This window comes from Pinus tabuliformis, chromosome X, assembly GCF_031772625.1.
Source record: "Pinus tabuliformis cultivar Carrire ecotype Pingquan chromosome X, CPIR1, whole genome shotgun sequence".
NCBI classification, from domain to species: Eukaryota; Viridiplantae; Streptophyta; class Pinopsida; order Pinales; family Pinaceae; genus Pinus; species Pinus tabuliformis.
In genome coordinates this window covers 316510259-316534598 of record NC_142308.1, presented here as the reverse complement: position 1 = coordinate 316534598, position 24340 = coordinate 316510259, and the positions used below count along the sequence as shown (strand labels likewise).

General features: G+C 37.4%; 1 protein-coding gene and 1 pseudogene across 1 annotated transcript; both read right to left on the bottom strand.

The window, feature by feature from the left end:
- Positions 1-1725: 1725 nt before the first annotated feature.
- LOC149139697 (short-chain dehydrogenase reductase 2a-like) lies at positions 1726-8391 on the bottom strand. Its single transcript, XM_089446551.1, has 3 exons — positions 8321-8391; positions 7910-8181; positions 1726-2285 (listed from the first exon to the last, which is right to left on the bottom strand). The coding sequence occupies exons 1-3, from the start codon at positions 8389-8391 to the stop codon at positions 1726-1728; spliced, it is 903 nt and encodes a 300-aa protein (XP_089302677.1).
- A 1862-nt stretch (positions 8392-10253) lies between these two features.
- On the bottom strand, positions 10254-13328 carry LOC149139696 (uncharacterized; annotated as a pseudogene).
- Between the last annotated feature and the right edge of the window lie 11012 nt (positions 13329-24340).

Here is a 24340-nt window from a genome sequence, read left to right as displayed (position 1 = left end):
AAACATAGTATGTAGGATGAGCCATTTCCAGAGAGTCGGTTAAAGGCTCAAGTTGAATTTGTGATAGTTGGGCATTTGGTGCAGACATATGCAGAGACATTCAAGAGGGCACCAAAATTTCTAAGAGAGGATTATCGAGAAAATATTAATCATTTCAAGATAGATCTTATGATGTTGAAGCAGAGGGTTCAGATATTCTGAGGCAATGTATTATTATAGGAGAACATGAAAATTGTGGAGCTCATAAGAGTATGTGCCAAGTCAACATTCAAGTTGTTTAGGGCAGAGTTTAACAAATGGATCATGTTGAATGACTGTGTGGAGAAACATGAGTTGGGTATCGAGCAACATTAGCAAAGTATATTTTTTCCATGTGCAAGTATTCATCCTTCCCACGAGATGGATTGGCGAGAGATTATGAGTTGGTACTCTATTGATGGGATGATTCTTAGGAGGATACTCGTAGCCAAGGGCACATCACAGCATGGTCCTTTAGGCATAGACAATGATGGAGGCTTGAGGTGGTATCATAGCCCTTAGATCCCATGACTTGGGTGGCATTGGGATCCAAGTGGATCTATTGATGGTAGGATAGATCAGAGGATTGTTTGGGATCTATGTATCGAAGAATCCATTCATGTTTGTTTAGTAGGGAAGCATAGGGTAGCACAATGGTTTGTATGGGATCTTCATATCAGTATACAGATGTGTCTGCTATGGATAGATGTGGATTCCTTGAGGGCAAGTAATTTTGGGGTGGGAGGATTTGTAATATTCCCTTTTCATGACATGGTCAAAATGGATAGAATCTGTCCATGGTATTTTCCCATGGTATTTTCCTTCATTTTTCGAGGGAAAACAATTAATTTTTTTTTTATAGAGAGTCCATCAAGCCTATAAAAGGTGATAGGAGCTAGACATTTGGATCATCTTGATTTTGTCTATCCTAATGTATCTTGTTGAGAACTTGGCAAGGGGAGTTCTAGTTTGATCCTGAGACGAAAACTCTACGAGTGTAATTTGTCATATAGATCCATCCGGGGTCTACAATTGTGCTTCAATGTCTTTGTTTTCTCATATGATGAGAAATTATGCATGCTATTGTAGGGGTGCCGATATTATTGTACGAACATGTACTATTTTCTTTAGTTAATATTATAAATAAAAACTGTATTTCTAGATCTTGTTTGTATTTTTGTTTCTTATTAAAACACTAAAGCCCACTAAATCTATTAAAAATTCTAAAATTTAAGCTCTTACATAATAATAAAAAATAATTGTTATCATTTAAAAGGAGAAAAAAGAAAATTAAAATAGTAATTATCTTACTTATAAGAGTCAAACCAAAATGTAATGACAAAGTATCTTATATTATAGAGAATCCATTTCTTATCCAAATTGGCTAGTGCTAAAACTAGATAAGATGAGTTAGTGAATTCAAAACTCCACCTCGTTAAAATTTCCTAGCTAATCAAAAACACATTGCCATAATCTTTCTATATATATGTTGTGTTATGAATTTTTTTTATAAATAACAACCTCAAATTTATTTTTATTGATAAAGATATCCTTAAGTTGTTTGGGACATTGTCTTCAAAACTTGTGGATAAATTTGTTGTCTTTGTTCTTCATGTGTTATTTATTGATGTCTTTAATTACGACATGATTATTGCAACACTCGGACCCTCTAGTTTCATTGACATATAGCATTAACAACGCTGATCATTAGAGCCTCCAAGAATGATTAACAACAGTGATTCCGCCATCTACCACAAGGTTATGCCCGCTAACATATTTAGCCTCATCGCTCGCCAAGTACAGCCCCGCCTCCGCAACGTCCTCCGCTTGAAGAGTCGCTCCTTCTAAGTTGGCGGAACTATTGCAGAAGGCCTCTACGGCGGCCTTATCCTCTTCTGAAACAGCAGAAGCATTGCCTTGTTTCATGTAATTCACTGCAAGGGCTATGGCCAAGCCAAATGGAGAGACAGCGTTAACTCTGATCCCGTATTTTCCAGGCTCAGCTGCTCCATTCTTAGTAAGCCCTATGATTGCATGCTTCGAGGCCGTGTATGAGTAGGGGGAAAGTCCTCCCAAAATACCTGCAATGCTAGCAGTAGAGATTATGCAGCCCTTCTTCTGCGGGATCATCACTCGATCAAATTCTTCCATGTCATACTCCGCTGCGCTTTTACTTGTGTTAACACCCAGGTTGTTCCCTTTGACTCCCAAGGGAATACGACCGGGGTAACCACTAACCAATCTTTGGATTACAGTTTCTAGCCAAACTGTAATCAGAGAGGGCTCTCTCTTTATGATTTGTCTCTGTTTTGTACTGATTTTAGGCTAGCTATAAGTTCAAGTTTTATTTTAAGGTTTTGGTTGGATGATAATTTCAGTCAAGGTGCTTACGCATTCTCTAAAGTGTTCTAGTCCATTGGGCTATGGAGTCAGTGGTCCTTTAGTTGTTTTGAGGTGTTGTGTAATACTATAGTGATGTTGCAGAGCCAGTTTAGTGTCTGAGGAACAACGTTTGTAGAAGTGATTGAGTGGGTTGTATCCAGTTTATGCAAGGCAATTAAGAATCTTACAATAAACTGTTAAAGAGAGACAGTGAGAATATTATCCTAGAAGCAATGAAGAATTCCTAGGTAACATTCATTACACATAGAATTAATAGACACATGAGCAATTAAGAATTCATGTCCATAGTAATCCTGTAGACAAACATTTACAGTAGTAAAAATTGAGTACAAGGTGTAATAAAACAAATCCTGTACTAGTCTTTTTCTTCACTGCTAGCTTAATACAATATGAGTATGGTTTGATAAACATAAGGAAACAATAAACACAATAAACAGAGATTTGAGGAAAACTTGTTATTTCATCAGACAGCACAGGAATTCTGCATCAGCACATGTAGCATCATCCAGACATCAAATATTTCAGGAAATCACTGAGCTGATCCAGCCCTCTGTATTAGATAATTCTGAAAGTATACAATACATTCGCCTTGGAGTGAAAATTACCAACCCCTTATGCATTACTAAGGGGAGTATATATACAAAGTTTACATAAGAAAATATCTGAATGGAGAGTGAATGCTTCATTAATAGCATGCCAACCGCTGGAGTGTAGCAGCTGAGAAAGTTAATGCTGTAATAACTTTTGTTCCCTTAACTGTCAAAAATGGTCAGAGCTTGTTGACTTGCTGGCAGTTGGAGTCGGCTGAGGGTACGCTGTCAAAATTTGCGCATTTCTTTCACCTTTTGGGCCAGCCGTTGTTGTCTATGTGCTGAGTCACATTTCAGCTGCTTTTAATGCTGACTTTATCATGCTGTTGTCTTGTAGTGACCTGGAGCTGGCAGTGGCCGAATGACTAAAGCTACCGTGGCAAAATCTGAAGCATAAATTGCCACCAATCCTCCTTAGGCATTTGATGTCTGCGCATCTTTATCAATGTTTCCTCGGCCTCTGTATGTCTATAAAGATTGGGAGGGGTTTCAAACAGGTGATTCACTTCATTCTCAATGAAGAACAGGCCTTCAAGTTTGTCATATAAGCTCTGCCCTGTGGGAGGCCCTGCTTGTTGAGATGAACTGCCAGATGCAATAATCTGATTTTCAATAGTGGTTGCCATTCTGTTGGCCATTTGATCTGGAGAGATCAGTTTTCCTGCACCACTTAGTAAGCTGGGTAGGCCCTTTGCTTGCAGCACTCCCATTTTAACTTTGTATTCCTCCACATCTGCTTGCATCTCATAGTACTTCCTCTCCACTGTTTGTATATAGTTCCTGAGAGTTAGTACCTTCTTGGCAGAGAGGACAACCTCTGTTCTGTTGGGAATGCCTATAGCTGCCAATTCCTCCCTTTCTTGCCTGTTCAGGAAGTCTATCATTCTGTTTGCCTACTCTGCTCTGTTCCCTAGCACTGTCTTGGCCTTTTGAATTTCTGCTTGAGCTTGGCCCATTAAATCCATCTGCTCATGCATTATTTTTATTGACCTCCATTGTTGTTTGATGGATTGGCCAATTTTGGCCCATAGGATTCTCTTTATGTCGGCCATAGCAGTGTCTAGATTCAGCTCTTTCTCTAAGGCCTTTATCTTTTCTTTTTGGGCCTTTATTTCTCTGCCCTGTTCTGCTACAGTCACTTTGGACTTGTCATACTTGGCATCTAGTTCTGCCAACTTCTCCTTGGCCTTCTTTATTTCATCTGCCTGGAGCTCCATTGCTTTGACAGCCTTGGTCAATTCCTCTACACTTGGGCTGGCATCTGGAGCTGCTGTTGTTCCTGCTGCTTCTGTCGTGGGGGCCACTGCTGCCCCTGAAGTTGCTGTTGTTGTGGAAGTAGTTGGAGGAGCTTGGGAAGTAGATTCTCCCTGTTTATCTTGTAGTGCTCCTTCCAGCTCTTTCTCCAATTCCCTGATCCTCTGGTCTTGCTGCATTAGGGGGTCAAGTTGGTCATCGACCTGTTTTTGCTTTTGAAGTTCTGTTGTTTGAGGATGCTCTGTGGGCTGCAGCTTCAACCTTTTCTTCAATGCATTGAGGTCATCATCTTTCTTCTTTATGAGGGCCTTCACACCCGTTGGATCACTAGGATCATGTCCTAGATCAATGATGATCTCCTCAAGATACTTTATTCTATTGTCTTTGGCCTGAGAGGACATTCTCTCAAAATCCAACTGGGTGTTGGTGTTTTTTAGGGACTCTTTTAGCTCATGGGCCATGGTGGCCTTCTCTACCAAGGTTGCATAGACCATCTCCCCAGCTTGCTTATGGAGTTCAATCTGGTCCATGGGATGTATATCTCTGGCTAGGACCTCCACCCTTGTCTTTACAAAATCTGCAGCTGTCTTAGGCTGCGGCCCTTTGGGCTTAAAGTGGCTGAGGAGCAATTTTTCCTGCTGAATGTCATATACCGACATTAGCCTTTCTTGCTGGGCTGGTGTTGCATCTATGAAGTGCTTGTAGACCTCAGCCCTCAGCAGCTCATTTTGAGCCTTTATTTGCTTGAAAGAAGCCTTGGTGCTCTTGGGCTTCTTGCTTTGTTGAGAAGAAGAGGACACCTCCAAACCGAGCTGTAAAGTTTGCTCCTGCTGAAAGGAACTTGTACCTGTATGCTGACTGCCCTCCCTGTCTTTTCTTGCACTGTCCAAGACATCTTCAATAATGTCTTCTACCTCTGGGGAGTCTGCTCTTTGCCTTTTGGCTTCTGGCTGGTGGGAGGATCCACTGAGAGGAGTGGACTCTTCTCTATCTCTTTTTGTCCCCCTTTCCTCATGTGCTGGGGTCTATAAAATTGGAGCAGTTACTGGCTCAGTTTGTGGGGGTGGAATTTGCAGTGCTGGAGCTGCTGGTAGCTCTGTGCTGCACATCATAGTTTTCAGCACATAGGTGAATGATTTGAGGGAAGACATTTACAGCTGGGAGACAATAGTATGGTAGGTTTGACTCCCATATCCCATGTGTACCATGACCATCCTTATAGTCCTCTCTTAATTGACAGAAGGTCTGCAAGAAGTCCCTGTTACCCTCAAAGTCTTCAATAAGATAGTCCTTATCAGCAAATGCCAAGGCCTCCAGCTCTTTATTTGGTGGATTTAATGGAGCTACACTGAGGGATGAGGATGCAGAAGCAGCCATTATATGATTTGATTTTGAGTAAAAAGGAGTGAAATGGCTTGCAAAGTTTTAAGAGCTCAAAATGCCAGGTCAATTGTAGTCAATGTCTGAACTGTGTTTTATAATGAAAAACACACAGTCTTGCTTCTGCAGTTTTTTAGCAAGTTCACAGGGATTGTGAACTGCTCAGGGCAATTTGCAGAGGGTATGAGGAATTATTTAGGTGAAAGGCTGCAGCTGGTGTGTACACCCGGCAAAAGGGAGCAATGCCGGGCGCTTCAAAGGTAATTTCACAGTTTTTACCCGCAAATTGACTGTTTCTATGTCGAATTACGGAGATGGGGCAATGCAGGTTGCCTTGGCTTACTTTAGGTAATAGGTGTAGAGCTTATATGAATTACAACAGGTATTCTAATGGCAATTTACAGAGAATTGGTAAGCATGGGCCAAACAGAGGAATTACGGTGAATACCTGGACAGAACGCTTAGACAGCTTGCGGGCCGAACTCTGAAGGTTGAAGTGATGAATCTGAGCGGTTGCAATTTGAATTTAGAGGTCTGGAGTCACTTTGGCAGCTGCAACGGCTATCTCCTTCTTCACACGAAAATGACATTGAAAATGCCTCAAAACATGACTTTAACGATAAAATTCGCAAAAATAGGGTAATTGGCGCCTTTCCGCCGATGACATCAGCATGACGTCATGGCGGGCCCGGGTACGAAGGATGACGTGGCAGCTGAGGTGTAAGCCAGGGTGGCAGGACATGGTGGCGGATGGATAAGGTGGCAGGCTTACGTGGAGGGCCACACGATGCAGGGGCGGGGAAGGGCGCTACGTCAGGGTGACGCAAGCATGACGCAAGGGGGAGGCGGTAATGGGATGGTGGTAAGCGGGTTTCCCGCACCACCTTTGGACAAAGGCGGTATCGGGGAGGGGGGCTCCGAACAACCCCACCGCCTGCCACGCGTCCCTGTACGGGGTGGAAAACCGCTTTCCCCGGACACTAAAGGTTGGCAGGTCGGGGAGCGAAAATGACCGCCCACCGTTAGATCTGGGCGGCAGAGATCGGACGGCTGGCGGGTCCTCCGATGGATCGTGCAGGTTGGGGGGGGCCCGCTGGTTTATTTAAATATTCAATTAAATATTTTTGGCGGAAAACTTTAGGATTGAGGGTTTTTCGATTGTATTTTTGGGATTTTTGGGTTTTTCAAGGGTTTTTATAAGGAAAAGAGGTTAGGAGTGGGTTCAGCAGGGGGAAGGGGTTTTCTATGGCATTTTTGAGCAGAGGGAAAATGAGGGCTTAGGGGAAAGGTTATCACTCCAACCAGGGGTTGAAGCAATCCCATTACAGGGTTGATCCTAGTCCCTGTTGGACCAGAGTCTCCCTAGACAAACCTATTTAGCTATAATGCTAAAAGGAGGATATTTATAGAATGCTTGGAGGTTTATACACCATGGTGTTATAATAGTAGGGGGAAAGGAAACATGAGGGACTTAGATAATAGAAGTTAGGGGTTAATATGGATGACAGGGGTGAAAGATGGATGAAATCACTAAGTTTATGTGAAAACAACTTAGTTTAGAGAGTAGATCAAAATGAAAAGAATTTTAGACAAGAAATGTGGCTTTTAAAGGAATAAGAACCACCATGAAACCTCAGATCTTTTCATCAATCTCAATAGATGAAGGGATGTTAGTAATGAGAGTGAAAGGGGAAATTGGGGAGTTAGACATGCTTCTTTGCTTTGCTGCCACCTGATAGAGGAGAAGGACTTCTCAATCCATTGACTTTACTTTGTGAAATAGGCTAGCTCATCTTCAATTTGCAAGGAATGACACTTATGCAACCCCATCTGCCTACCCATCTACTTGCCTAGCATTTTTTATTTCTTCTTGGAGGGTGCACTTAGGCTTGCAGACCCTTACCTGCCTTTTCTTTTCTTTGGCTTTTTTCTTTTGATGGTCTATCTACTTCTACCCTTATTTCTTCCAAGGTCCCAGATTAAGCTGTTGGGAGCCTTTTTTCTCTACCTAAACTACTTGTCTGCCAAGATTAAACAGTTTGGACAGACTTCTTTCTCTATTCTACAACTGAAAATTTAAAACATGGCATGATCCAGATTAGACTGTTGGACCATCCATCAGAATTGAGTCCACATCAAGCTATAAGCACAGATTGTATTCTCTTGGAAATATGTGATCTTTGCATCATCAAAGCAGAGCATATTTGGACCTTTCCATTGCCAATCATGAAATATGAAACCTATTGGTATAGGTAGCTAACAACTTGTAGCGATTATTCCTGCGTTGTTATACATAATATCGAGTTGACCATGTTTCGCCACGGCCAAATCCACCGCTGCGCTCACCTCCTCTTCTTTGCTCACATCGCAGTGCAGGTAAGTGGCCACAGGGGAAAGAGATTCGGCCAGAATTTTGCCGGCTTCGTCTGCAATGTCTGCGATTATGACTTTGGCTCCTTGCTTTGTGAAGAGCCGAACGATGGCTTCTCCTATGCCCGCTGCCCCACCCGTTATTATTGCTACCTTGCCCTCCAATCTGCATTCAAAGATCGTTGGCTACAATTAGTGAGAAAAACAGAGTTTCAAAGAATCTTGAAACTGCATAAATTCGGAGAATTGAATTCTAAAAAAAAAAAAAAAACCGAAAGAGCAATTCTGCGATGCTGTGATATTACCGTCGCTGTGGTCCATTAAAGCTCAGATTGCCAACACAAGAAGCCGCTGCATTAAGCTCTTCGTTAGACATGGTTGAGGAGCGAGATTGGATAATGACACAGGAATTGTCAAGTGCAATTACAAGGGGAAACAGGAATTATGGAGAAATAATTGCAAGCAGGGTCGTCACGATGAAATCACGCAATTATGGAGAATGGATGCACTATTGTGTGCACAACAAAGGCAAACAGCTTTCATTGATTTTGACACATATTCAATATATCTCCACTCTCTCAATCTAACAGTTTTTCTTAAGGCTGAACATCAAGGATTGGCACCCACCTTCAAGAATACAGAGAAATAAGCATCCTCTAAGGTGACCATAACCGAATACCATTCTGGACAATTTTTTGAAAGTCGTGCTTGAACTCAGTCATAATGAATTTTCAAAGTAGATGAGTACCTTGGGAATTTGCATTCCAATGGGAAAGACAAAGAACCTAACAATTTATTTTAAAAAAAAGCGAGAGAATATGAATGGGGTTATCACTAGGAACACAGTCCCTTCATGTCACTCCAGAGGCTCCAAATTTTGTCGACTCAAGCAACATATGGAAAGCTAAAGAGATTTCTTGCTTTCCCTCTTGAGAATATATAAGGAGAAAATGAAGATGGTATTTTTGTTCTGGCCAGAGGTTCAGTTGCGTATTTTCAATTTTGGAAACCAAAGAGGCAACAATTCATGATTTGCTATAAATCTAGATAACATAACATTTCCTTTGTCTTTTGAGGGTCCAAATGTGATTATACAAAGTTTTATGGTATTGCTCAGCAATGTTGCATGCCCAAGGGATGTAACCACATTTGATTGCAATTTGGTGTTAGGATATGATAGAGATGAACACACTAGGTATGGCCAACAATAATGAAGGTCGGTTTAAGAGCTACTTACTCTTACTCCTCTTATTGAATTGATTCTAGTGCGACCTACAAATAATTTTCGAGTTGGTATTAAATTTATATTCTAAACCCCACTTGCAATTGTTAAGGTTGATAAGTTAAGGTCCTTTTTAGACCATTTTCTCTGCTCATTAGCTTGGATCACGACAAAAGTAAAAGGGATGTAAGAAAACAAAAATGAAAGTAAGACTACTGCAAATTACATATGGCCAACAAAAGATAGAAACTTAGTACCTAAAAATACCCTGATCTGGTAGGGTACAAGGATAATTCAAACAACGCATAATAACAATACCATTGTCTCTGTTTAACAAGCATTTTGATGGAAGCTTAAGAAACTTGTCTATGGTAATCATATGAATAGCATTTAAAAACTGTATAATTAATACGATGCTTCGAAAACACCAATCTTTACAACTCACCTGTAGTACGAATTCAATGGTTTTATTTGTGAAAGCTTCTCTATGGTCTCTTACAATACATCGATAAAATCATTCAAAAGAGGCCAAGCTTTAGAAAATAAACCTCATAATTTTTATTGAAACCATTCATGTTGTACAAATGACAAATTTTCCAAAAATGTGAAAAACATGATCCAGAAAACATTCCAACATTGCTACCTCTGTTTCACAAACAACTAATGAGAAGAGCCCCTCACCCAAAGAGTGATATGTGTCTACGTTACCAGAAGTGGGAAAAAGGAATAGAAGCAGGAACATAGTGAGAAGCAGAGCTAGAGGGTTTTAGGAGATAACAAACATAAACCCCACCCTCCCTGGTGTATTTTACACATGCAAAATTGAATAGTAATGCACTAATTTAGTGTCAAGACAAGAACAGATACAACAACAGGAATGAAATGAAAAAAAGGTCCCCTGGTCATGTTTCTGGTAACATAGATAGGCATCTAATATAAAACCTACGACAAGGGGAATAGACACACATAAAATCAAACCGCGCATTTGAGTCTATGATGTTATAAACAATAAGAAATCATTGTATAGATACTTCAAAAATATGGTCACTGGGAAAAAAAACTAACCTGTTACCTTTAATTTTGAACCAGGCCTCTACACATTGCCTGTGAGCAACAGCCAGATCATCCTTGCAAGAATAACCCAACACAATAGATTCCCCTACCTCTTGGTTGGTCTCCAGAGTAAGATGCAATATTCTACACTCCTTCTCAGATCGACTCCCAATTCTGTCCAATTGCCTCCCTTGATCAGAAGGTAAATTCCCTTCTGGTTCCTTCACCTCAGGGTTAGGACCCTTCTTAAGACCTACATCAGAACTATCAGAAAGAGAATGCCTTGCAAGATCTGACATTCCTACAATATCAGGATCATAAGAATTAGAATAATCATATTCATCATGTCAATATGTTCCTCCATCTGAATCATACTGCGAATTCCACGATTGATCTTCAACATCAGAATAATTTGGGTTGTGTGCACTACCATCCACAGATGGTCTGCATGAGATGGCTTCCTCATGCTCCTCATATGCTAGAACAATTATGGACTCATCTTTAACTGCAGAAGTTGAGGACCTCTCTATGCTAATGAAGAATGGGATATAAATTTCGACTTACTCATAAATATGACTGAAAAAGCCCTTGTATTTCCCCCATTTCTCTTCAAAACTCTTATTTCTCGCACTTACTACGTTTGTGTGCTTAGGGACCACAACCAACAAGTAAGTATGGCAAACAGGGCTTGACTGACCAATGACAAGGAGAAGGGTACAACACTCTTTAACGTTAGTAACACCATGTGAGGGAGATGGAAAATGAGACTCAGTGCAATTCAATGTGGGAGGTATGAAGGACGAGGCTCGATTGACTAGCAGGAAGAAGAAGGTTACAACATGCCAGAGAGGAGGGTGTGAAAAGGAAAAGTGGAGGGGAGGGCACATGTGTGGAGGAGGATTCCGTTCAGTAGAGAGTTGCAGAAATAGGTAGGTAGCGGAAAACGTGGGCTAATAAAAATTTGGGCAAATGACAAAATTTTATTGGTTGGAGGGACAAACACATGGAAAAATGTTATTGGTTGGAAGGGAGAAATCCAAGCTTTCCCATTGGCTAGGGTGAACAGTATTTGACCACCCCAAGCTAACAAATAAAACACATATCGGCATAATTATAAGAGAATTGAAAAGATTAAAAAGGTATGCAAGATAATTTAACAATTATAAGAGAACCCCAATGCATTAAATAATTTTTGTGGAAGAAGAATTTTCTTTGGCATTATGATCATTTATATTATGTAGGATTTCTCTGCTTAAATAGAAGGTTTTTTTTAGAATTGTAGATTTTTTTTATAGGAGGATATATAGAGTTCTTGAAAAGATACCATGGGAATGAGAATGATTTTTTTGGGAAGGTTTTAAAACTAATGCTCAAAATTTTATGGTTGAATGTGTAGTCCCCAAATAGAATAAGGGAGAGACAATCAAGATGTTAAGTCTCCTACAAACTTTAGTTATACCAAATCCATGTTGGGAAGAACTTTCAATGGATTTTATTCCATGTTTACCTAATTTTGAAGGAAAAAATGTTATAATGGTAGTAGTGAATAAACTGAAGAAGTACGTCCATTTTTTCTCTCTTTCTCATCCCTTTAAACCAAGTACAATAGTAATATCAGTTATGAAAAAAATTCAAAAATTATGTAGAATCCCTTAGATTAATTTTTTTTCAAAGAAATGGGTAGGAATTTGTATTATTAAAAAAAATCAGGTTAGTAGGCCAAAACTTTTACATATTCTAATATTCCTTGGAGGTTTGAAATTGTGCATTGTGGCTCAATCCAAACCCTCAATCGATTTCCCCATGACATAAAAATTTCAGACCCTTTCCAACTAAAAGTTCTCCAAAAAAATCCCAATATCTAGATACATTTACATTCCATTATTCACTACTTATGTTGTGACTTCAAAGACTGAATTCTTTTTTTCCTTAGCGAAATGCCTTTTCCTTTCTTCCCAACTTGAGTCCAGCCCATGTTTTCTTCTATTTCTGGCATATCATTCTTTGGCAATGTGAAAATCGGACTCTTCCTCATCAGCCTAATCTGCCCAAGAAGATGCATTTCTTGCAATAATCCTTGTGGATTCAGAAGGGGATCCACTTTCCACGAGGGTTTGTTGTTGTTCTACTTTTGCTGAGTCGAAAGAATCCTCATTGGCATTCATTATTTCTTGCTTTGTTTCTGGTGTCGTTGATGCAATTTCCTTGGCCAAATATGCTTCCTTCTTGTCTTCTGGTTCTTTCTTGTCTTGAAGCACATCCTTTTTAAATATCCTATAGTGAATAACCTGAGCTCCTTCCCACCATTTGGGCTTCGAGCTTTCTTTTTCTAGTCTTTGCTGCTTTGTAAACGCTTGGGGTAGTTTTTAATTCTGCGCCCTGTTTCATAGCATGCTCTACACCAAAAATAAATATTCTCATAATCGATCTTTTGGATCCGTTAGATTAATCTATGTGGGAAAACTGTTTTTGAAGTCCATTTCCACATATATTCAGGCACAAGTAGTCTTGAATAATTTTGTAGTTTCAGGACAACGATGATAAAACTTTCCCAATGCATTCCCAATAGAGGAAAGCGATGGAAGATTCTAAAATTGCAATGGACAATTCAGAAGCCTTACCCAAACTAGAGCTATAGATATTAATGTCATTACCAGATAAAAAATGGGAGTCCAGGGCTGCATAAAGAGATCTGGATTGCCCCAAAACCACGACCCAACTTCGCAAATGGCCTTCTTATCCTCTATATTATAGAAAACCACAACATGAAAACCCTGAGCCAAAGGGTAAATATTTAATTCATCCGTTAAAAGGGGCTTCCATGATTTAGAGATCCATTTGTGCAGATCAACTAGCTATGGCCAGAACCCATTAAACTTGCAAATCAAACCTTGCTTTGATTGTTTTCCACAACTGATAGCTTTCTCATCCACAGGAACATTGATAGAAGGAATTTGTTGAACCAATGGAAGATCATAACCAAATTTCAACATGGAATTGTAAGAAACCCAAGAAGATGTTGCTAGACCAGTAGTCATATCTGCAAAAGAAACTTCATTTTTTTCCTGATCATTGGAGTTTTCCATTACAAAAGAGATATGTAAAATATTCATGAAAACTAAGCAAAGAATTGCTGGATAAGGTGAAACCCTAGCCGCCGAAAGGGTTTGCAGAGCTTCATCCATCATTCGTAAGTGTTAACCAACATATTAATCATGTAATTTTCTTTCATTGTGTTTCAACATATCCATCATGTGGTTTTTTCTCATAGAATCCCTGATATTATGATAAGCGACAAAGATCCTATTTTCATAAGAAAATTTTGAACTGAATTATTTTCCTGTTTGGGTAGACAATTGGCTCACACCTCATCCTACTAAATCGATTGGGTAATCTGAGATTGTGAATAAATGTCTATAAGGATTTCTTTGTTTATTTTCATCTAATAAAGAGACATAATGAGTAAACCTAGGTCATCTAATAAAGAGACATAATGAGTAAACCTAGGTGGAATCCCCAATATTGTAAGTGATAAACATCCTATGTTCACATGAAATTTTTGAACTGAATTATTTTCTTGTTTGGTTACTCAATTAAAATCCCCAATAGATGAAAATTTTGGACTGAATTAGTTTATTGTTTGGGTACTCAATAAACTTACAATATTAGCTCATAACACATCTTACTAAATAATAAATTCAATAGGAAAACTCAGATTATGAATAAATGTCTAAAAAATATCTTTATTATTTTTATCTAATAAATAAACACTATGAATAAGTAATTTCAGTAAAACACATCCACCACCCAAAAAAATTACCATTTATAACAGATTATGATACCACCCTTCATCTATTATAACATCTTATAAGCGACTAAACAAATTTAATTAGTTAAATCCCACCTAAAACACCAATAAAAAGTTTTCAGATGATATAAAAAACAAATAAACCTTTCACCAAAACCAACTAATTTAATTTCATCATAAATCATCATGCTTCTCTGTATATACTTGATTTTTTTTTATTTTGAATAATCTTAATCCAAAAAGCAATGTCGAAGTTGTTAAATTATTAAAACATTATAACATCGCTATTACTTCTGTGCATTAATTGAAGTCAACATAACGGAATTTATTTCTTCATCTACCAACTATGAATGTGTTATGAAACTTATGACGAAGTTGTTAAATTTCTAACATATTATAGCATCCCTATTACTTCTTTGCATTAATTGAAGTCAACCTAACGGATTATTTCTTCGCCTACCAAATATGAATGTGCTATGAAACTAATGACGAATTTCGTCCTATAATATTGGAATGAAAATGAATTTTGCGTTGTAAAATTAAGAGTAGTTAAAATTGGGGAAGAAATGAAAATTTAATTAAAAAAACAATTAAATTTATTCAAAATTTAAGTTTTCATAATAGAATTTCCATTTACTTTGAATTTTTATTTAAATTTATTTTACATATTAGTTTTAAGTTTTGATTTTTGTTTTAAGAACATTATTAATTAAATTTAATGGCTAACAAATATTAATATTAATATTAAATTAAATATATAAATAAAATAGGTATACGAGTAATATTATATATATATTTTTTCTTAATTAAATTGAGAATAGGTTCAAATTAGCTAAAATGTTGGATGGAAAAATGATCTACTTATTTTTTATCAGTGTATGAGGCTTGATTGAATCTAAATGCCCCATGGAATAGTTTTTTTTAGGCTAAATCCTGTAAAAACAAATTAATTATTCATATAGGTATGTGTATTTTAGAATGATTCTTCCAACATTTTAATTTAATTATGAATACTTATTAGGTGTATGGTAGTGTTGAAGGCTCGAAATTCTTTGCCTCAACATCAGGGAAAACCACCCGGTCGAAAACTTAAGGAACCTCCTTTTCTGTTTGGAATGGTGGCTCCAACTAGGATTATCAGACCAGTTTCCCTTTGTTGAAGGAAATGTAACTAGGTTCGGTCTTCGTAAATGTACTTATGATATTTGTATTTATTCAAGAAAAGAAATATTATTTTTATAATATATGTCAATGAGTTTCTTGCTCGTTGAAATGGGTTTATATAATATATGTATATAAACCTGCAAATATATACATATCTAAAATTATAAATATCCCTGGGGGATATTTATAATTGTAAGTTTTGTGGGCCTCAAGGTGGTTACATCGACTTCCCTGGGGCATGATTTCTGTACACAATATCCATTTGGGGAGCATAATAGTTCTTTGGAAAAAAATATCTGAGGAATACAACTTTTGACCAAGGCTATGGAATGCCATGAAAAGCCTTTTCTCGTCGAATTTCTAGAAAATATCATTTATGGATGCAAATTGACCCCAAAAGTTTGGGACCCAAAAATCACACAAAAACTACCAAGAATATAGAGAATCATTGAAATAGTGGAAGAGGTGGGTAGCCACTCATATCCACCTGGATCAATAACTCCACAACTTTCTACACATATTTAATGGTTTTGATTTTTCTAGATTGCCCACACTTGAAGAGTTGGAACTAATGTTTTTAAGAATTGGTATAAAAAGGATAGATCTAGAGTGGGGATCACAAAAAATTTGGAGAAATGAACATTTAGATAATCTAACTCAAATATTTATATATTTAACCAAAATAATAAACTTGAATAAAAATAGTACCAATGTAAATCTACAAGAAGAACAAAACCATAGCATCACTGGAAAACCTAAAAAAACTTACTATTATCAAGTTTTAGTTTTAAGTGAAAGATGAAGAACATTTGCAAGATCAAGGATAATGTTATCTTAGACATTTATTAAATCTTACAATGTATTGTCCTATAGTATTAATCATGCATACCAATGCTATTAGTAATGAAGCTTATGCTTCTTATTCTTCTAAACCCCTATTTCAAATCAATGGATCATGCAATTGTTGATCTAAAAGATCCTATATCCTATTACCTATTATTTAACCAATGGAGGTCTCCCAAACAAATGATGCACCTACTTTCTTAAATAACCTAATGCAAATAAAACAATTTCCTAATGAACGAAAATCTTTATAACACTAACTTTATTTTATGATCTTCATCCTTATCCCATAATCAAAAAATTCACAGCGATAAGGTGTCTTAGGTTTTTTTTGGCCTCTTTATGGTCTTGTTCTTCTCATAATCTTGCATTGGCACCATTTTGATTTAGTTTTATGAGTTTGGTCAAGTCTATCAATATTTGATTTAGATTATCTAAATATTCCTTTCTCCAAATTTTTAGCGTTATCCACTAAATATTAATCGTTTGTTTCCTAATTCAACGATAACATTACTTCCAACTCTTCAAATAAAGTCTAATTTGCAAGAACAAAATCCATTAAGTAAGTTGTTCATCCATTAAAAAAAAAAAAGAGTTATTAAAACATGTTTATTTGAGACATGCATTAATTGAACCCAATTTTATGAGAAATGTATGTAAGGGTAGTAATGAAATAGGATCGATTTTTTCTAGATTGCCTAGGAATATTTAGCATGAAAAGAGGGCGATGAAATCATGTTTGCATATATTTTCCGATAGAAGATTCATTTTGCAATCTAGTTCCATAATTAAATGATTATGGCCAATGATCTAGGGTCTATATCTTGGCTGAAATTGGATAATTTCTCGCAAAGTCTAAATTCTCCATTAACTAAGTGTATCATTAGATTATTTTGTATCAATGAAAATGTAATATCCCATATAATAAAATTATTTCGTTCCTTCATATGTAGCTAAAATGTTTGCAACATAAACCATAATTCAATTTATATCTCCCATAAAACCCTTATTACGTTAATTTTGGATAATTTGATTCTCTAAAACGTAATAAGTTTTACAGAGCTCCATATTGTCCATATTTAATATAAACTAATATATATTGATCTACATTAATTTTATAGATATTTTTAACTCCCCTTCATGATAACCACCATTCTTTAAACATTGATGTTAGTTACAAAATTCTTTAGACAGGAAGGCTCTCTACAATCTTCACCTAATTTTGCACCATTATAGATATGAAATCCATTTGGAAACTTAATAGCTATGGATATATCCATCCACAACATGTTACTTGCATACTCACCTTTCATAATAATTAGCATTTACATCAATGTTTTCTCTTGAAAACATTAAGAGAGTAACTTCTAAGATAGACGAATATTTGCAAAATAAATTTTGGAACCTCAAGCCCTTGCTTAATTTTGGGAAAACATATTGATGGCCATTTTTCTTCCACACTTTTTTCTTCCATACGTATTCCACCCATAATCTCTTAAATTTTCCCCAATTTGATTCCATCTATCTTACTATCCTTCTATAAAATCCACACATATATACATGCAACACATCTTGACATATCCCCCCTTATCCCCCTTGCGGGATGAATTTTGTAACATACTTAATTATATTTCATTTTAATTATGTAATGCGTACATTAAATGCCTAAACATGACCATTAGGCCTATCTAAATCATACGACACATTACTTGTGTTTATGGTATTTCCTTGGTAAGCTCCTTACCTATGTTTCCATGTATGAATGTGTTTTCCCTGTTTGATGTCTAAATTATGACTAGGAAAGCTTCCCTTGGTTAGCTTTTTGGATCCTTCTTTGGTCTTATGCATTATTTAACAGGTTTTTTAATTAGACATTCTATTCACATATTGGATTAAATTTAACATGTGTTCTTGATTTCTACCACCATGGTTAGTTTTAATTACTTTTCGAGCTTCCCATCATCCTCATATCCATTACGGGTGCATTCAAGGGTTGGAATGGAAGAAAAGGATATTCCACCTTTTATGATTTATTACGTGAATGCCACTCTCTTGTTGTATGACCCATTTTCATCCATTCCCCACAAACCATTAAACTATTGAGCTTTTTTTTTCTCATTAAAAAAAGTGTTGCTACTTCATTGATTTTTATTTTATTTTTTTCACTCTAACCTCTCTCTTCTTCCTACAAAGTAGTTGTGTTGTTCGGATCTATTGTTGTATCTACCAAAGCCTCACAATAAGGATTAACCCTCATTGGTTTACTTATGTATTTGGCTTGGCTCCTTCCTTTTGTCACTATTTGTTTTGTTGGATCTAGGGTTTTCCCTTACATGTTTATCTTGTATCCTTCCAATCCCTCTCTGAGGAGGATTACTAACACTTCTATTGCAAGGAAAACACCCATAAGGGCTTCACTCAATGAACGACTGACATATCACGTGTGTTCGTTGTATACTAAACAATACCCCTTTTTTTACTACATATTGGAAGATACCTCTAAAAATCACATTATTTAACCCCCTAGCAATATGAACCCAATACACCTTCCCAATTTTAAAAACCCCTACTTTCACTAGATATTGTAGGTATCCATTTTCATTAACATTTTTTATACCCCTTTATATTTTTTCATTAACTTTGATCTCAATTTTTTATACCTGCCAATATAAAAACCCTTTACCCCCTGTTATATGCTCAATATATTATGTCATTTTTTCCTCAATATATATCGCCCAACATGAATGCAAGTGGTATGGTATTTCTCCCTAGTGAAGCCCTAGTGATAACACCCCATAGCTAGGGCTAAATTTATCTATTCATTGGTAATATTTTTTCATATATTTATTAGGTAGATTTGGTGTATACGTGTGTGTAGCATTATGTTTTAGGACAATTATTATTTTGGGTGCATACAAAGGAAAATTCTAATGTTATTATTTTAGAGCAACATAGGAGGCTTAAATCTCACTAGTTTTAGGAATTTGTCAAGCTCTTCTTTGATCTAGATATGTTCCTTCTATCTCCTCCCTTTTACTTTGATTTTTTCTTACATTTTAACTAGGTTGTAAATGTCTCTTTTGTTTCCTAGTTGTAAAAGAAATTTTTGAGACCTAATTCAAGCACACATTAAAAGTCAGCCATGCCCCTCCACTTTTCTTACTCCATCCTTTTGGCAGTGATAGGACTAGGGAGAGAGGTGTTCAATCTAATTTCCCCATCATAATAGTAAATGTAGTTATGTAAGAAAACCATCAATTCATTTATCATAAAATAAATTTAAAAATTTACATTGTTTCTAAAATAATTTACATCCTTTTAATTTTATGAAAAGATATAAAAGATCCAACCATCCATACTTTGAAAAACACTTAGAACTATATTTTTAAATCACCCACTATGAAAACAATTCAAAGTAAAAAGCATTTTCTTTTATCCTAGAAAAAAACAATTTATTTCCATTAAAAAATAAAACATATATTTATTTAAAAAAAATTGATTAATAATATGTAATATTCCATTTTATTGATATTTCCAAAATTGACGAAATTTGCCCATGGTATTTACCATGATATTTTTTCATGGTATCTTCCTATGATATTTGCCTTCTTTTTCTCAAGGAAAATAATAAAATAAGGTTTCTCGAGAGCCCATCAAGCTTATAAAAGGGGATAGGAGCTAGCAATTTGGATCATCTTGAGTTTGTTTATCGTAATGTATCTTGTTGAGAACTTGGCAAGACCAGTTCTAGTTTGATCCCCGAGTGATCAGGTGCTCAAAAAATAGCTCAAAATTCAAAGTTGTCGGATCGGTGTGGAACCTAGAAAACCGCGTAGTGCTCGTCATCCTAAATCTGACACAAATCGTTTTTCACGAAACAAACACCGTATTCTCCCATGACCATGTTCTGTTCATTTTCCTAAATAGGCGAATTTAAAAGAAAATGCAGACAACCTAGTCAGCAGTTCATACCATTAATGTGACACTGACTAGGCATGCCTGTGTGGTAGGGTGACCGTGCAACTCTGGAAAATGGCGTGGTGCCAAGTGGCACGATGTGATTGGTTCGGATTTGGCAGATTTTGATTCGTCGGAAGGTGGTCAACCATAGGTTGACATGTGGCCCAGCGAGAGGCCGCAACTTGCCAGCCCAGGGACCACCAAAATTTTGGTTAAGGGTCTGGGAAGCAGCGACAGGGCTCGAACCTGCGACCTCCAAGAAACAAGCCAAGCCTCCTACCAATATGCCATACCAATAGTTCTTAATAATCGATGGACGCGACAGGTATTTAATGTTGATATGTTGTGCACTCCAGGGAAAGGGCCAATGCGTGGGGACCCACCCTTGGACGCGCTACCCCATATGTCCAATAGCAGAGCGGAGCAGGGGCGTGGTCGGCGAGGCAGGGCCATTGGCCTTAGCCCCAGGCACATGGCCCCCATATGGCTTGAAAATTTTGGATTTTAGGCATTAGAGGCTATTTGAAACGTCCTACAATTTCACCTGAAAATCGGTGAAATTGGCGCTCTGTCAGCAAAATTTCGGGTGAATTTGTAGGATGGTGCTGGGTTTTGGGGAATTTGCAGTGCGATTAATAGAAATACTTAGGGAAGCCATAACTTCTTTATTTTTTGACCAAATCAGGAGCATAAAGATGCTAGACAAGAATTTTTGGCATTCTGGAGCCATTGGAACATGTTTCAGAGCTATCTGAGCATTGTAAACTTATTTATTCACACTTTTGAGTATAATATAAGTAGGTTTTAACCACGTACATAAATTACCTACATAATAATTCTAAAAATAGAAAATGAACAATGGTGAGAGCATAAAACATAAAACAAATATACAGAGAGATTTTCCCCTGGATCCCAAAACCGCGATTACCAGATTGATTTTTCATTATGTTCCTTTCAATGTTACAATACATATATATACATGCTGAAGCATCCATAAACCCCAATCCATTAACCTTGGATTAGAACATAACCTTAGTTCCCTTGACCAGATCTATAAAATACCATGGACCAAAAACCATCGCGCCCAACACCATGTGTGAAATCCATGCACAAAACCATAGGTAGGTCCGCCCACCTAATATAGGGTCCAATTTTTTTTTTTCCTCGCGGCACTGCCCCGAACCCCATAAAGGGGGGCTACCACCCCACTACGCTTGGCACAATGAAATGGGGGCTCCTCCCTCCCTCTAACTCCCCAGTTCAACTACTGGGGCTAGTCGTGGAAATAATATAACACAACCCAACATTCTCCCACTTGTTGTTTTCTTTCCACAGGGGGCCATAGGAGCACTTAGTCATTGATCCAGCCCTGCAATGCCCATTGTTTCTCTAGACCAAGATAACTTCTCAATGCTCATAGACTTTGTCAATGCATCTACGGTATTCTTCAAAGTGTCCACCTTTACCAATAACACCTTTTTGTCTTCTACCATATCCCTCACAAAGTGATACTGAACATCAATGTGCTTTGTCTTTGAATGATAAGCAGGGTTCTTTGCCAAGAAAATTGCACTTTGTCTGTCATAGTCTATCCTTATAGCTCGTTGTACTAACCCCATACATGAACACAATCACTGCAACCAAATTGCTTTCTTGCTTGAATGAGTGGCTGCCATGTATTCTACCTCTGTTGTTGATAGTTCCACTATAGATTGTCCCTTACTCATCCAACTGACTGCACCTCCAAATAGGTTAAACACATACCCACTTGTAGATATTATTTGATCTAGAACTCCACCCCAGCATGCATCAACAAAGCCACAGATGTCCAAAAATTTGTCCAATCCTAGTCTTCCTTGGTAGCACAAACCATAATCACTAGTGCCATGCAAATACCTAAAAACCCGCTTCACTGTTGTCCAATGCTCCTTCCCTGGTTTTGACATAAGCCTGCTCAATACTCCCACTACATGTGGAATGTCTGGTCTAGTACAGACCATCGCATACATCAGGCTACCGACTACACTTGCATATGGAACACGAGACATTTCCTCTTCCCCTTCTTATGTCTTGGGACACTGTTCAGTAGATAACTTTACACCTACAGGAATAGAAACCTTCACCCGTTTACTATCCTGCATATTAAACCTCTACAGTATTTTCTCGACATACTTCCTCTAGTTTAACCAAAGCTTCCTCTTTCCCCAATCTCATTTAATTTCCATGCCCAAAATATAGTTTGTAGCACCAAGATCTTTCATGTCGAATTTGGAGGACAATTGGGGTCTTCAAATCATGGATAATTTCTTTGTCATTTCCAACCAGCAACATATCATCCACTTACAAGACTAGATAAATAACACGGTCACCAATTAATTTAAAATACACGCAGTGCTATGCTTTGCTTCTAGTGAAGCCAAGTCCCTGTATAAATGTATCAAAATTCTTATACCACATCCTTGGTGATTGTTTTAACCCATACAAAGACTTTTTTAACTTGCATACTAGTTCTTTCTTACCCTTCACCGGAAACCCTTCAGGTTGCTTCATGTAGATCTATTCTTCTAGATCCCCGTGAATGAATGTTGTCTTCACATCCATTTGTTCTACCTCAAAGTCAAAAGCAATAGTAACAGATAAAAGTAATCTAATAAAAACTACCTTGGCAACAGGAGTAAAAATATCACCAAAATCTATTCCCGACACCTGGGAATAACCTTTTGCTACCAACCGAGTTTTGTATTTCTCCACCTTTCCTTTTGCATTCATCTTCTTTTGAACACTCATTTGCTACCAATGGGTTTCCTTCCAGCTGACAACTCAACCAAATCCCAAGCCTCATTTTTGTACAAAGATGCCATTTCATCAACCATGCCCTCTTTCCAGAGTTTGCCATCCTCTGAATCTACTTCTTCCTTCACAGTTCTGGGATCATCATCAGTAATAGATAAAGAAAAATTTGAATAGAAAGTAGATGGACGATATCTTTCTAGCTGCCTTCTTTCTCGAATTGATCTTCTCACAACCAGAGTTTGTGGCTCTCCATATTCTGATTCCTCTTCTGTTGTAGAGTCTGATTCTTCCTACTTTAGCTCAAATTCTAGCTTCTCAGTTTCCTATGGTAGGACTTCATGTTTAATAACATATTTCACCTCTCTAAACAACACATCTCAGTTGTACACAACCTTCCTTGTTACTGGGTTCCAAAGCTTATAACCTTTTAAACCATCCTTATACCCAATAAAGATGTACTTTTCGAATTTAATATCCAAATTTGTTCTTTTCTCCTTTGGAACATGTACATATGCATCACATCCAAATACCCTCAAATGTGAAAGAGACAGTTTCTTCCCAGTCCATGCCTCTTGTGGATTCTTATCCTCCAACACTGATGAAGGTGATCTGTTGACCAGGTAACATGCAGTCTCCACTACCTCTGCCCAGAATTCATGTCCTAACTGGGCACCACTGAGCATGCTTCTTTCCCTTTCCATCAACGACTTGTTCATTCTTTCTACAACTCCATTTTGCTCAGGTGTGTATGGATTAGTCTTCTATCGTGCTATACCACACTTCTTACAAAAATCTTCAAATTCCTTCTTGCAAAACTCTCCACCGTTATCTGTCCTTAGCACCTTTATCTTCTTATATGTCTGGTTTTCCACCAGAGCCTTAAACTCTTTAAACCTGTCAAAGACTTCAAATTTCTTCTTAGGAAATATATCCATGTATTCCTTAAGAAGTCATCTATAAATGATACATAGTACATATGCTTACCTTGTGATGGAATTGACACAGGTCCAAACACATCACTGTGCACAAGCTCTAATATCTGTTTCACCCTCTTACTACCAGAGGGGAAACTCACCCGATTATGCTTCCCATATACACAATTTTCACAGAAATCAAAATCCAGAGAGATATTAGACATACTGTCTACCATACCTTTACCATGAAGCATTCGAAGGCCCTTATCTCCAATATGTACAAGCCTTTGATGCCATAGCATGGTCTTTTCTCTGAAGACCACTAGATTTTTTGCTCCACTTCCAGGAACCACAAAACTGCTACACCCATCAATAACAGTTCTACCTTACAGCTTGTACAGAGTTCAATCCGAACTCCCTGCCTCAATACCATTTCTCCCCAAACCATCTTGTAGGTGTCTTTCTCGAACACTATTTTTACACCTACATCATCCAGCTTGCTTACAAAAATCAGATTTCTGGCTAATGCAAGAATATGCAGAACACCCGGAAGTGTTCTAATCCTTCC